Source organism: Bos mutus, chromosome 4 (assembly GCF_027580195.1).
Source record: "Bos mutus isolate GX-2022 chromosome 4, NWIPB_WYAK_1.1, whole genome shotgun sequence".
NCBI lineage: Eukaryota > Metazoa > Chordata > Mammalia > Artiodactyla > Bovidae > Bos > Bos mutus.
Genome location: NC_091620.1, coordinates 105,712,241 through 105,726,861, shown reverse-complemented (window position 1 = coordinate 105,726,861; position 14,621 = coordinate 105,712,241). Strand labels below are relative to the sequence as shown.

Here is a 14,621-nt window from a genome sequence, read left to right as displayed (position 1 = left end):
CAACAGAGTTATGACACTTAGGAGAAAGTTATTGACAGAGATGGGGGTGGGGGGACCGGAGAGGAGAGTATGGTAAGACTGTGCCTGTGTGTTCAGTAAACCACAGGGCAAGACCATTCTAGGAAAGTGTGTTAGGAGTGGTTAGAGAAAGTGCTGAATATATTCAAAGATGGACAAATTCTAACAGTTTGATTCCAGAAAGTTCTATCATGGCCCCCATTTTTTATGGACCTGCCTTATCTACAAGGAGAGGCCTATAATGATGAAGTCTTATAATCTGCAATAGTTTGTCCCTAAGATATTCCACAATATTTTGGCTGCTGTTTGCTGTTAGAATCTGAGGCATGTGGACCTGGGTTACCTGCCCACACAGCCGAGGAGCTCAAAAGCCATTCTGATCACCCTTTTCTTTTTACTGGAAACCTCGAACACCCCCTCAAGTGTCTGTTAAGTCAGGCTGACTCATTTCTCCTTCTGCTCAGATTTCACTCCCCTGAAAAGGCCATCTGAGGAGCAAGGAGTGAGTCAGTCCCGTCAAGCTGGCAGTGCCCAGGGCTGGAGCTTAATTGGCCTTATCTTAGCTCCCACAGGGTAAGTAACCATGCCAAGCCAGATGCTCTAACCCTGGAAAAACAGGTGCACATATGTAAAGGAGGCCTTTGTGACCTTAATGGGAGGTTAGCTCAAAGTCAGTCTATATTTGCTCCTGGCAACAGAATATTTACTGAACCATGGGCTACAAGGCACATTCAGTTTCCCTAAAAATTCATCTCTGCACTGAATATTTGGGCATGTCAGAAACATCAGGACTTGCACAGCAGGTCTGAGCCAAACTCTTCCTCTTGACAGTCCAGAGAGGCAGTAGTTGACAAGGAGTGACTAAGCCAGGCTGTGCCTACTGGGCTGCACACACAAAACATGTTTTTGAAGCCCTGTATACACTCAGCAGGAACACCCTGTTCTTTCTGGCTGGTTGCCAGACACTTATGAGAGAGTTAGCTCATTGCCAAGAATAGACACCAAGGCCTCTTTCCCGCCCCAGAAGGGGACCCTGTGTGGTGCTGGGTGGCCACCACCACCCCATCCCTGCTCATCAAGCCTTCCAGACCTAGCCTACAGACTGTTTCCCTGCACTTCTCAACCCCTTGGGTAGTTTTTAAATAATTACTAGAGACTAGTACTTATCTCTGGGCCACTGTAGTCAGGCAATTCAAAGGCAAATGCAAATATATTCCTTGTTCTTTGTTTGTTTTGCTTCTCTTAGCCTCAGGCTGTGAACCTTGGAGGCAACATCCGAGGAGAATAACCACCAGTCTTTTCCATTTCATAAAAGGTACAGACTGCGCTCCCACACTAGCCCTCTGCTGTAGTTCTGGCAAGGAACACAAAGGTTACTTGAAATTCAACCAGTGCAGGCAAAGTGTTGAAAAAACATTTATCTTCTCTCAGAGGTACTCCTCCCCAGAGTCTTCCTAAATCCTCAGTGTCTCCATTTGGTTCAACTCTATAGTCAAATATTAAAAATTTTTTTCCTCTCTGAAGTGCCTATAAGAGGGAAGTGTCCATTTTAAAATAAATATTTTAAAGTGAGTTTTTTAATATATTCCCTATATTTGTATAGGATATAGCTTCTTGTTTAAAATCTGCTTGCAGAGTTCTCTAAGTTTAAAAAATTCAACTGCTTTTTGGTCTATGGAATTCTGATTAACCAAGATAAAACTGCATGGTGTCAACTACCTGAAATTTTGGCATTTACCCAATCCATGCACCCACCCAGCCACCCATCCATCCATCCATCCGTGCACTCATTCATTCATACTATACTTTCTGAGTTTGAAGATCCTAATAAGTAACTCATCAGCCTTTCTAGCGCTAAAGTTGAGAACCTACAGTAATTAAGAGATGATAAATGTCACACAGACCCTCATTGCTTATTAAGCAACTTAAAATAGAAAAGCTCAGGAGAGAATGATCTGTGTGAGAGTTAAAGATCCTGCCATGGAGTGATTTCACCAACCATATGCAACTGCAAAATATAGAAAGCCAAGCCCAGGCAGGATAAGTTCATTCTGTGCTTAGGACCTGCTAATTGGTTTCACATGTATGTGCACGGAACCCTCCTGGGGCTAGATTCCAATATGGGGAGAGAAATGAGGTAATTCACTGAAAGATACATCTGAGTCAGACTGAAGGAGCTGTTATGACACTGAGTTGTGGTTATAATCAGGGTTGGTGGGAGGATGACACTTTATTTAGGGAGGTATTGATGGTCAAAAAGAACTGACCTTGAATGCTATTTCTCTACTTCCTAAGTGTGATCTTGGCTTTTCACATTATTTATTCAGTAAGTATTCACTGAGCCCTATTATGTGCCAAATGGGCTTCCCCAGTGGTGGTGGCTCAGTAGTAAAGAATCTGCCTGCAATGCAGAAGACGCAGGAGACGCAGGTTCAGTCCCTGGGTGGGGAAGATCCCCTGGAGGAGGGCATGGCTACTCACTTCAGTATTCTTGCCTGGAAGAGCCGCTGGACAGAGGAACCTGGCGGGTTTCAGTCCATAGGGTCACAAAGAGTCAGACACCACTAAAGCAACGGAGCGCACACACATGTGCCGAGCATGGTGGGAGGTGATGGAAATATCCTTGCCTTTACAACATAACACTGATTATTTTTTGGGCTTCACTCTCCTAAGGCATAACAATAGCTATCTTTCAGAACTGTGTGGAGTTCACACATAACTCTGTAAGTATGATAAGATACTAAGAGGGACTTATTGTCTCTAACTGGCAACTTGGCTCCAAATTTGGGGACAAATAGATGATAGAGGACAAAGAGATGACTGGGATTTATTAAGATGCAAATTCTGCTGCCCTCGTTATCACTCTCAACTCATTTATCTTGAGAGAACGATTGAATTGTTAATCTTCAGTTTTAGAAAGAATTCCATGTCTTTTCCTTCCTCCCTTGGAGGGTGGTCCTTCTAAGATAAGCCAATGGGGGTGCCTCAAGAGTGATTTGTAGAGATTGGGGAGGAGGTTGCCCACAAGAAGTTGAGCCTGGAATCTCATTTTTCAGTTGGATACCTACTTATGCAATGAATGGATTTGCTAAACTGCACTTTGTGCCTATTTGAGCAAAGGGAAAGAGGTTTATGGGGAAAACTCGGGGTAAAGAAAATGGGCAGGAGGGGAATAGGGCACATTTTCATTATCTGGCAGGAGTGGATACCATGGAAAGCATGAGTTACTGTGATGGAACCACACCCCGAAGTGTGACTAGGAGAAGAGACCCCAACAGTAAAAGTCTGTAGGGTGGATTATATAGGGACAGGAGTTGAGGGAGATTGGAAAAGGTCCCTTGGAGCTGGTTTTCCCATGAGAGGTGGCCTCTCAGTGATGAGCCTGCCAGAGGATCTTCCAAGAGGTGCAGCATTTGGTTGGCTGCCATGAGGGACGGCAGAACTCACAATGGCACCCAGTAAGTATTAAAAAAGAAAGTTTCTGTTCCCTTTGAGAATGCTGCCTCCCAGCCTTCAACACAGCAAAGGACTCAGAAGATGTGGGGGGGCAGGTTGGGGGGGTTGAGGAACAGGGGGTGGGGATCAGGAAGAGATGCCCCCTCTCCTTGCCCACATTCATGCCTCAGCATTGTCCCTGGATCCAGAGAGGAGATGGACATTTAAATTGGATGAAAATGGAAGTGGAAAGTGCTGGGGTATGTCTTTTAGAAGCTGAAAAGATCAGGAAATTGGCATCTGCTGGAGATGCCATAAAGTCTTGGGAAGGGGGGATTCAATGGAGCATGTTTTAAAGCAGTGATTGAAGAAAAATAAAACCCTATGAAGTTTGAACCCTGCTGAGTTCACAGTATTCAATAAACTGCTGACAAATGTGAAGTGCTTAGCAAATAGTCACTGCTTCACAAATGAAAGATATCATTACTCCTAGTCACCTAAAGAGAATAAATACTCAGAAAATGTCCATATGTTTCAATATCAAAGAGCAAGTAAGATGCTCAATTTGTATTTTTGCTTTAAGAGAGACATAGTATGTTCATGATGTCTTCTGTTTTCCTCATGAAGTTCTTCTCAGGATGTTTTCTGGATTGTTTCACCACATTCCTTTTGCTATTTTAGGCATTTGCCTTTATATTTCATAGACCCTCTCAGGGAATGAGAGGATCCTAAAGGTCATCTGAAGCTGAAACTCCAATACTTTGACCACCTCATGCGAAGAGCTGACTCATTGGAAAAGACTCTGATGCTGGGAGGGATTGGGGGCAGGAAGAGAAGGGGACGACAGAGGATGAGATGGCTGGATGGCATCACCGACTCGATGGACGTGAGTTTGAGTGAACTCCGGGATTTGGTGATGGACAGGGAGGCCTGGCGTGCTGCCAATTCACGGGGTCACAAAGAGTCGGACACGACTGAGCGACTGAACTGAACTGAAAGGTCATCTATTCCCACCTCCAACTTAGGTGAAGATAAAATACTATTTAATTATTAGAAAGATACTTCAAGTTCTTAAAAATGAAGTATCTTGTACAGGGGTGCAATAAAGCAATTTCTGCAGACTTAGTACACAATGAGGAAATCGAAAGTCCTGATGTGGTGAAGCAGAAGGAAGAGGACACCGGGCTTGCTAGGCACAGAGCCAGAAGACTCCAGCAATGTTACAGTTCATGTGCCATCAACCCTGCTTAGCACCCACTTCCTCAGCTATAAAATGGGGGTTGCGACAAGGACCACACCGAATCATGATGATTAAGTGAGATGATTATGTAAAGCATGGAACACAGGGCTGGGAACACAGCTGAGGCTCAAGAAGTAGCTGTTTCCCCCTTTCTGCAGTTGCAGGGTTAGAAGACACCCCTGGGAAGAAGAAATAATGAGTTACTCAGAGAGAGAGGGATTGGGAAGGGGAGTATCAGGAAAAATCCTAAACTTTCACTTGTATAGTCAACTAGAGCTAGTAGTTAAGTGCCATGATTAAGAAGAACTGCAGAATATCATAGTGACACTATTGGAGTAGAATGACATACTGGTATTTTCATATTTATTTCATAATGTATTGATATCCTGGTATTAATATCTTGTTTATTCAAAAACAATGTTCAGAATTCGGCAAAATTTTCAAAAATCATTGAAACTAAATATTTGGTAGATTTCCCCTATAAAATGTATAAACATATAATATGAACTAGATTCCAAAAATTAAATATTAAACATACATTATCATTCTAATTTGAATTAATAGCAAGAGAAACACAATATACTTATACTAAATAAACTACTATTATAAAAAGTGAAGAAAATAAATCCTGAAAATTAACAATGAGTTATTTGACTTTTTTGCAGGTCTGATCTTAAGAACCATGTGTATCAATGGTATCATCTTTGATGGTGAGCCAAATTTGGGGGCAAATTTTTCTAGCCACTAGAAAAGCTTTTTCATATTTTATACTAGCTGGATAAATAGTTAAGAGAGAAATATAAACTAAACCCAAACTTCTTTCTCAGCATCTTTTACATACAACTAATCTTATTTCCTGGGCTTCCCAGGTGGTGGTAGGGGTAAAGAACCGCCCTGCTACTGCAGGAGACATAAGAGATTCTGGTTTGATTCCTAGGTTGGGAAGATCCCCTGGAGGAGGCCATGGCAACCCACTCCAGTATTCTTGCCTGGAGAATCCCATGGACAGAGGAGCCTGGCAGGCTACAATCCATAGGGAAGAGTCAAACGTGACTGAAGCGACTTAGCACACACACACAATCTTATTTCTGTGTGCTAATCTTTTAAAACTTTTTACTTTTATTAAAGACTTCAATATTTTTATTAACAGCAAGCTGTAGTTTTTGTTTCTAAGGCCCAGCAGTTGATTTGCAAGATCCCTGGTTCTTAGTTTCTGCTATGAAACAAACAGCCTTTGTTCAAACAAACAAAACAAATCAATCAAACAGATAAGGAGTTTCCACCACTGAACACTGATTGTTTTTGCTGTCAACTTGGCCCCATTCGAAGTGTAGATATCTTGAGGGTAAGACTAAGTCTTTGTTCTTTATAATTCTCTTTTAGGGAAGCTCTCCTTCTTTATATATTCAGATTAATGCTAAAAATAAAATTTAAAAATACCTCTTTCAAGAAGTAGACCTAGAGAGAATTTGATCTGGGAAAATCTGTGCTAAGAGTTATACTCTTTTTCACTTACAAGCCCAAATACCTTGAAAGATCATAAAGCCTCCATGTAAATGCTGGGTTTAACTCTTTAGGTACTTCTCAAGACATAAATAATTCAGATTTCAGATTTTTAAAATACTGAAATAATGGTATCACACCAACAAACAGATTGGATCTTTGATACTTCACAAAGTATCAAAGCATGATATACTGGAGTTCTAGAATATTGCAATTCAACACTACAGTCACTGGTTTAAATCATCTTGCTCAGAAAATTTTCCTTCATTAAAGTAAGTGTCTAGATTTCCTTTTTAGAGTAAGTCCACATTGATTTAAGGCAGATGTTTACAGGGTCTATTTAAATACATGAATACACCTAAGATGTCCATTCCAAGTCCAATGCAATGGACATGAACTTGGGCAAACCTCCGGGGTGAAAGAGTCAAACACGACTGGGCGACTGAACAACGACCAGGTGTCCTCACTTTAGTCGTTAATGAGAGGGATGCAGACCAAGTCTGTTGTTTTTCAAAGCTGAGCAGTGGACAGAGAACTGCAGGTAGGAGGAAGAGAATTATGATTGGAGGGTCAGACCCAGGAGGGAGGGGCAGTAGATTGGCCCTAGAAAGCCTGGGGCTGCCTCAGGAAGACAAAGGGGGCCTGGAAGAGATGCTGATGCAGGCAGGGAAGGGTCAGAGGGTAGCCAGACACCTCTCCTCCAACACGTTTACACTGGGCACAGTTTGTGGCAAAGCCACTGTATTAAGTGTGGCGGAGAAAATGTATTTTTAAAAAGTGACAGTCCGGGCTTTTAACAGCTTGAGGAAGGGAGAAAATCAGACCTGATATTGTTATTGATCCTCCCAAGTCAGTCTCCAACAGAAGTCCTGCTCTGTGTCACTGGGGCCAACAGAACAAGACCCAATTTGTATGAGGAACAGATGAAAGCTATACTCTGATCAAGGAACGGAGAGGTGCCAGCTTGCCTCTAGAACACACGCGCACCTGGACAGACCGCAGTGGGCGGGGCTGCGTTACTGGGCTCCTGCCGGCTGGGGAGGGGACGGAGTTCTCCCGCAGTGGGCACAGGTGTGCGGCTCAGACCTGCGCAGGCCCGCCGCCGCCATCTTGACTATCGGTGTCTTGCGCAGCGGTCTGTGCCTGAGCCACGCAGGTGCTGAGATGTCCCCGAGGCCACTTCTCACCAGGATCTCTGGGTCCAAAGCGCCAAGTTTGAGACCTCTGCACGTGAAACTAGATGAAGCGCAAGAGAGAAGGTTAGACCTTATTTTAGCACCTAGATGCCATCTTATTTTTTTCCTGGGACAGCAGTGGGCTTTGCCGGTGATAACGTGCACAAAAGAAGTGAAGAAACACACAAATGTATATAATCAGAAAATATTTAGGAAAAAATTAAGAATAAATGAGGTTGGGTAAGAAGTAACAAAATGATTAGTGAAATATGGGTTTCCTTAAAGGGGAATATTTTGAGCCGGGTTTTGAAAAGTTGAACGTTGTTGGCAGGAAGAAAATGTCTTTCTACACTGAGGGACTGGTGTATACGAAAGTGTTATCTTAGCTTGGGTTCCTGAGAAAGGGTCTGAGGTTAATCTTATGAGCGTTCGCTTTCCTTTGGAATGCAATCCCAGAGAAGCAGAGAGAGACAACAAGGAAGGCTAAAAATAAATTAAAAAATAATGTCAGGGAGATTTAGTTATAGAACATTCAAATGGTTGCTCAGTTATGCAGAACACCTCCAGAGAGTGATCTGCATCATGAATTCACAGCATCTCGGTAAAGGAGGAGAGAAGGGTGAATAGTCTATTACCGACGCCTTTCTGCCTACTCTTTCTCATCTCTGGTTTGCCAGAGTGTTAACTTTCCCGTCTTCCCACCAGACAGCTGTTGTGGTTTCTGCCATGATAGGAGTGATGGAGGTCATATCAGAGTCTGGCTTTTTCTCTCAAGGATTTGCAGTGAGGCTGAGATAACTAGGGTTAAATGATGAGCCTTCAAGGTTTTATAACTTTTGCAATGGCACGAGCCAGTCAGCCATTTGGCCTGCTCTCAACCAGAAGTTGGATCAAGCAGCACTCGAGTTGGGGACAGATGATGCTTTGTGGGGCTTCTGCAGTGGCCCAGTGATAAAGAATTCACCAGTAATGCAGGAGACTAAGGAGACGCAGGTTTGATCCCTGGGTTGGGAAGATTCCCTGGAGGGGGGCATGGCAATCCACTCCAGTATTCTTACCTGGAGAATCCCAGGGACAGAGCAGCCTGGTGGGCCACAGTCCATGGTGTAGCACGTAGTTGGACATGACTAAAGCAACTTACCATGCATGCTCAAGGCCTTGTGAATGTGAGGAGACTTAGGAGTTTGGTCTGGTCCAGGGATGAAAATGGATGGTGAAAAAATAAGCATGTGTAGGGGAATAGGTCCCAGGCTGATGGATGATTTATGGTATCCTTTGGATGACATTTCAGGAAGCTAGAATTTATAAGTTGATCTGAGTTTGAGATTTGCCCAGTTTGTTTTGCTTATTATGATTGATAGTATGATTTAAACTATTCAGTAATCTTTTCAACTTCCTTCCTAAACTTCAGAGGCTGGAAGGGTAAAACTAACACTAACTAGCAGCTAGAGTTCTGGAGATGATTCAGGTTGTGTCTAAAAGATGCAGTCATGAAGCACTTGAATTCAGAACTGAAGGAGATGGCAATAAAAGTATTTATGATGCAATTGTAGCAGGAATTGAGTGTGTAGACAGGAGCCAGGATCAGACTTCCTATCATGGCCCTGCCTAAGGCTTCCAGCTGGCTCGATTGTGTGGTGTAGCTTTGGAAATTTCTCCTGGATGCTCAAACTGAGACTGTTTCTCTCTTAATTAATTTATAAGCTTTTTAATGCTCTATTAAAACAAAACAAGAGAGCTTCCTTGGTGGCTCAGATGGTAAAGCGTCTGCCTACAATGTGGGAGACCCAGGTTTAATCCCTGGGTCAGGAAGATCTCCTGGAGAAGGAAATGGCAACCCACTCCAGTATTCTTGCCATCCATCTTGCATGGATGGAGGAGGCTGGTAGGCTGCAGTCCATGGGGTTGCAAAGAGTTGGACACGACCGAGCCACTTCCAGTCCATTTTTAGTTCACTGATTCCTAGAATGTCGACATTCACTCTTGCCATCTCTTGTTTGACCACTTCCAATTTGCCTTGATTCATGGACCTAACGTTCCAGGTTCCTATGCAATATTGCTGTTTACAGCATCGGACCTTGCTTCTATCACCAGTTACATCCACAGCTGGGTATTCTTTTTGCTTTGGCTCCATCCCTTCGTTCTTTCTGGATATATTTCTCCACTGATCTCCAGTAGCATACTGGGCACCTACTGACATGGGGAGTTCCTCTTTCAGTATTCTATCATTTTGCCTTTTCATACTGTTCATGGGTTCTCAAGGCAAGAATACTGAAGTGTTTTGCCATTTGTTGGGTGTTGTCATTATAGACATGCCTGAACCGGCTAAGTCTGCTCCTGCCCCTAAAAAGGGCTCTAAAAAAGCTGTGACCACGGCCCAGAAGAAGGACGGCAAGCAGCGCAAGCGCAGCCGCAAGAAAAGCTACTCCGTGTACGTGTACAAGGTGCTGAAGCAAGTCCATCCGGACACTGGCATCTCATCCAAGGCCATGAGAATCATGAACTTCTTCGTCAACTACATTTTCGAGTGCATCACTGGTGAGGCATCGCGCCTGGCGCATTACAACAAGCGCTCGACTATCACATCCAGGGAGATCCAGACTGCCGTGCGCTTGCTGCTACCTGGGGAGCTGGCCAAGCACGCCGTGTCTGAGGGCACTAAGGCTGTCACCAACTATACCAGCTCCAAGTAAATATAATATGCCTTGCCGCTGTTAACGGAGAAGGCAATGGCACCCCACTCCAGTATTCTTGCCTGGAAAATCCCATGGACGGAGGGCCTGGTGGGCTGTAGTCCATGGGGTCGCTAAGAGTTGGACATGACTGAGTGACTTCACTTTCACTTTCTCCAGTGGACCACATTCTGTCAGATCTCTCCACCATGACCCGCCCATCTTGGGTTGCCCCACAGGCATGGCTTAGTTTCATTGAGTTAGACAAGGCTGTGGTCCTAGTGTGATTAGATTGACTAGTTTTCTGTGAGTATGGTTTCAGTGTGTCTGCCCTCTGATGCCCTCTTGCAACACCTACCGTCTTACTTGGGTTTCTCTTACCTTGGACATGGGGTATCTCTTCACGGCTGCTCCAGCAAAGTGCAGCCGCTGCTCCTTACCTTGGACGAGGGGTATCTCCTCAACGCCGCCCTTTCTGACCTTGAACTTGGGATAGCTCCTCTAGGCCCTCCTGCGCCTGCACAGCCACGGCTCCTTGGATGTGGGGTAACTCCTCTTGTCGCCGCCCCTGACTGCAGCCATGAAATTAAAAGACACTTACTCCTTGGAAGGAAAGTTATGACCAACCTAGATAGCATATTCAAAAGCAGAGACGTTACTTTGCCAACAAAGGTTCGTCTAGTCAAGGCTATTGTTTTTCCTGTGGTCATGTATGGATGTGAGAGTTGGACTATAAAGAAAGCTGAGAACTGAAGAATTGATGCTTTTGAACTGTGTTGTTGGAGAAGACTCTTGAGAGTCCCTTGGACTGCAAGGAGATCCAACCAGTCCATTCTGAAGGAGATCAGCCCTGGGATTTCTTTGGAAGGAATGATGCTAAAGCTGAGACTCCAGTACTTTGGCCACCTCATTCAAAGAGTTGACTCATTGGAAAAGACTCTGATGCTGGGAAGGGTTGGGGGCAGGAAGAGAAGGGGATGACAGAGGATGAGATGGCTGGATGGCATCACTGACTCGATGGATGTGAGTCTGGGTGAACTCCGGGAGTTGGTGATGGACAGGGAGGCCTGGCATGCTGCGATTCATGGGGTCACAAAGAATCGGACACAACTGAGCGACTGAAGTTCAGTTCAGTCGCTGAAGTTCAGTTCAGTTCAGTCACTCAGTCATGTCTGACTCTTTGCGACCCCATGAATCACAGCATGCCAGGCCTCCCTGTCCATCACCAACTCCTGGAGTTCACCCAAACTCATGTGCATCGAGTCAGTGATGCCATCCAGCCATCTCATCCTCTGTCGTCCCCTTCTCCTCCCGCCTTCAGTCTTGCCGAGCATCAGGGTCTTTTCCAATGAGTCAGTTCTTTGCATCAGCTGGCCAAAGTATTGGAGTTTCAGCTTCAGCATCAGTCTTTCCAATGAATATTCAGGACTGATTTCCTTTAGGATGGACTGGTTGGATCTCTTTGCAGGGACTTGGAGAGTCTCCAAGGGACTCTCAAGAGTCTTCTCCAACACCACAGTTCAAAAGCATCAATTCTTCAGTGCTCAGCTTTCTTTATAGTCCAACTCTCACATCCATACATGACCACTGGAAAAACCAAAGCTTTGACTAGACGGACCTTTGTTGGCAAAGTAATGGCTCTGCTTTTTAATATGCTGTCTAGGTTGGTCATAACTTTTCTTCTAAAGAGCAAGCATCTTTTAATTTCATGGCTGCAGTCACCATATGCAGTGATTTTGGAGCCCCCACAAATAAAGTCAACCAGTTTCCACTGTTTCCCCATCTGTATGCCATGAAGTGATGGGACCGGATGCCATGATCTTAGTTTTCTGAATGTTGAGCTTTAAGCCAACTTTTTCACTCTCATCAAGAAGCTCTTTAGTTCTTCACTTTCTGCCATATGGGTGGTGTTATCTGCATATCTGAGGTTATTGATATTTCTCCTGGCAGTCTTGATTCCAGCTTGTGCTTCATCCAACATGGCATTTTTCATGATGTACTCTGCATATAAACTGAATAATTAGGGTGACAATATACAAGCCTTGATGTACTCCTTTCCCGATTAGGAACCAGTCTTTTGTTCCATGTCCAGTTCTAACTGTTGCTTCTTAACCTGCATGCAGATTTCTCAGGAGGCAGGTCAGGTGGTCTGGTATTCCTGTCTCTCTCAGAATTTTCCACAGTTTGTTCTTATCCACACAGTCAAAGGCTTTGGCATAGTCAATAAAGTAGAAGTAGATGTTTTTCTGGAAGTCTCTTGCTTTTTCGATGATTCAACAATGTTGGCAATTTGATCTCTGGTTCCTCTGCCTTTTCTAAACCCAGTTTGAACATCTGGAAGTTCATGGTTCACATATTGCTGAAGCCTGGCTTGGAGAATTTTGAGCATTACTTTACTAGCGTGTGAGATGAGTGCAATTGTGTGGTAGTTTGAGCATTCTTTGGCATTGCCTTTCTTTAGGATTAGAATGAAAACTGACCTTTTCCAGCCCTGTGGCCACTGCTGAGTTTTCCAAAATTTGCCGGTGTATTGAGTGTAGCACCTTCACAGCGTCATCTTTTAGGATTTGAAATAGCTCAACTGGAATTCCATCACCTCCACTAGCTTTTTTAGTAGTGATGCTTCCTAAGACCCACTTGGCTTTGCATTCCAGGATGTCTGGCTCTAGATGAGTGATCATACTATCATGATTATCTGGGTCATGAAGATCTTTTTGGTATAGTTCTTCTATATAGCCTTCTAGGATAGAGAAGCCTTAGAAATGGACTCAGATGCCCTCTTTGTCTTGTGAGCATTTTGAAAAGTCTGACTTTAAGATTTTAGCCAAAAGCCTTTTAGATGTAGGCCAATTATTTGATGCTTCTGGGTCTATTACCTTCAGCATACCTTCCAGATAAAATATGAAATTAGGGAGAAGTTGTTGCACAGTTTGTTAAGGTTCTTTTAATGTGTGATCATGACCAAGAAATCAAATTCATTTAGGCACATTCAAGGTTCTGTGTTTCTTCATGGGCATTAGCTCTTTGTGTGTGTGCTAAGTTGCTTCAGTCGTGTTCGACTCTTTGCAACCTCATGGACTCTAGCCTGCCAGCGGGCATGAATTCAATCCCTGGTTGGGGAACTAAGATTCTGAATGCCATGTGGTCAAAGAAAATGTTTTTTCCCAATAATGTTAAGAGGAAAAAACATTTGAGACTAGTGCTTGTTTGAGACTGAAGCAACGTGCAAGAAGCAAAAGTGATGTATGTAACTAAGTATTAAAAATTGTTTTTAACAACATTCCAGAAAATGTTTTCCTCACAAAAACTTTCTCACCCAAAGCAAGAATGATTATTTGCAGAAATCTCAACTGACACAATTGAGCGACTGCACAACAACCACCACCAAAAGTAAAATTCATATCATGCTGAAATAACTTAAAAGATATGCATTGTTTTCCAGATCCTTACCAAAGTATAGCCCATGGGCCAGAACCATTAGCATCATCAGGGAATTGTGAGAAATTCAGTCTCTGGCCCCTTCCAGGCCTACTGAATTAGAATCTACGTTTTAACAATATTCCCATGTGATTTGTAAGCACATTAGAGTTTTCAAAGTCTCATTTTTGATATTGTAGAATTGTTCATAAGGCCAGTTGTTGAAATGATTCCATTTAGCATTTAAATTGGAGAAGGCAATGGCACCCCACTCCAGTACTCTTGCCTGGAAAATCCCATGGACGGAGGAGCCCGGTAGGCTGCAGTCCATGGGGTTGCTGAGGGTCGGACATGACTGAGCGACTTCACTTTCACTTTTCACTTTCATGCATTGGAGAAGGAAATGGCAACCCACTCCAGTGTTCTTGCCTGGAGAATCCCAGGGACAGGGGAGCCTGGTGGGCTGCCGTCTATGGGGTCGCACAGAGTCGGACACGACTGAAGTGACTTAGCAGCATTTAAATATGTCCAATGTCTAAAATGGCAAATGTCCATTGAAGTAAAGTGAAGTGAAAGTCGCTCAACTGTGTCTGACTCTTTACAACCCCATGAACTATGGCCCGCCAGGCTCCTCTTTCCATGGGATTCTTCAGGCAAGAATACTGGAGTGGGTTGTCGTTTCCTACTCCAGGGGATCTTCCTGACCCAGGGATCGAACCCTGGTCTCCTGCATTGCAGGCAGATTCTTTACTGTCTGAGCTACCAGGGAAACCATAAATGTCTATTCAGTTCAGATCAGATCAGTCGCTCAGTCGTGTCCGACTTTGCAACCCCATGAATCGCAGCACGCCAGGCCTCCCTGTCCATTAAGGATCAACAAATACTTATTTGTGTCCCTGTCAATGCTATTGTATGTGGATTATTAATTTAGTCAACTTTTGTTGTTATCACGAGGACTCTGTTTTATTCATTGGTATTTCTTGAGCTTCTTAAAGTGAGAAACAGTCCTTTTTTTTTTTTTTTTTTAACTTACTCTTGTAGCTAATTGTTTTTCTCATTTTTTTGTTGTTCTTTCAGTTTCCAATGATGGATTGTCATTTAAAGACTCCCCAGAGTTTTACCAAATGCCCTCATTTGTTCTGGCAGACCCAGAGGCATTTT

General features: G+C 43.7%; 2 protein-coding genes across 2 annotated transcripts in view; both read left to right on the top strand.

The window, feature by feature from the left end:
* ASB4 (ankyrin repeat and SOCS box containing 4) overlaps positions 1-595 on the top strand; it is a 271,537-nt gene extending 270,942 nt beyond the window's left edge. Inside the window, exon 6 of the mRNA XM_070369826.1 lies at positions 483-595. Within this exon, the coding sequence (XP_070225927.1) occupies positions 483-497 (15 nt within the window). The 3' untranslated portion in view covers positions 498-595. The remainder of the gene's footprint in view (positions 1-482) is intronic.
* Positions 596-9,683: 9,088 nt separating this feature from the next.
* LOC102265280 (histone H2B type 1-C/E/F/G/I) lies at positions 9,684-10,064 on the top strand. Its single transcript, XM_005888180.3, has one exon. It carries the CDS (start codon positions 9,684-9,686, stop codon positions 10,062-10,064), a length of 381 nt encoding a protein of 126 aa, XP_005888242.3.
* Positions 10,065-14,621: the final 4,557 nt, after the last annotated feature.

Bases quoted from the DNA above. Each gene is read 5' to 3' on its own strand.
- LOC102265280 (XM_005888180.3), top strand. From the start codon at position 9,684: ATGCCTGAACCGGCTAAGTCTGCTCCTGCCCCTAAAAAGGGCTCTAAA.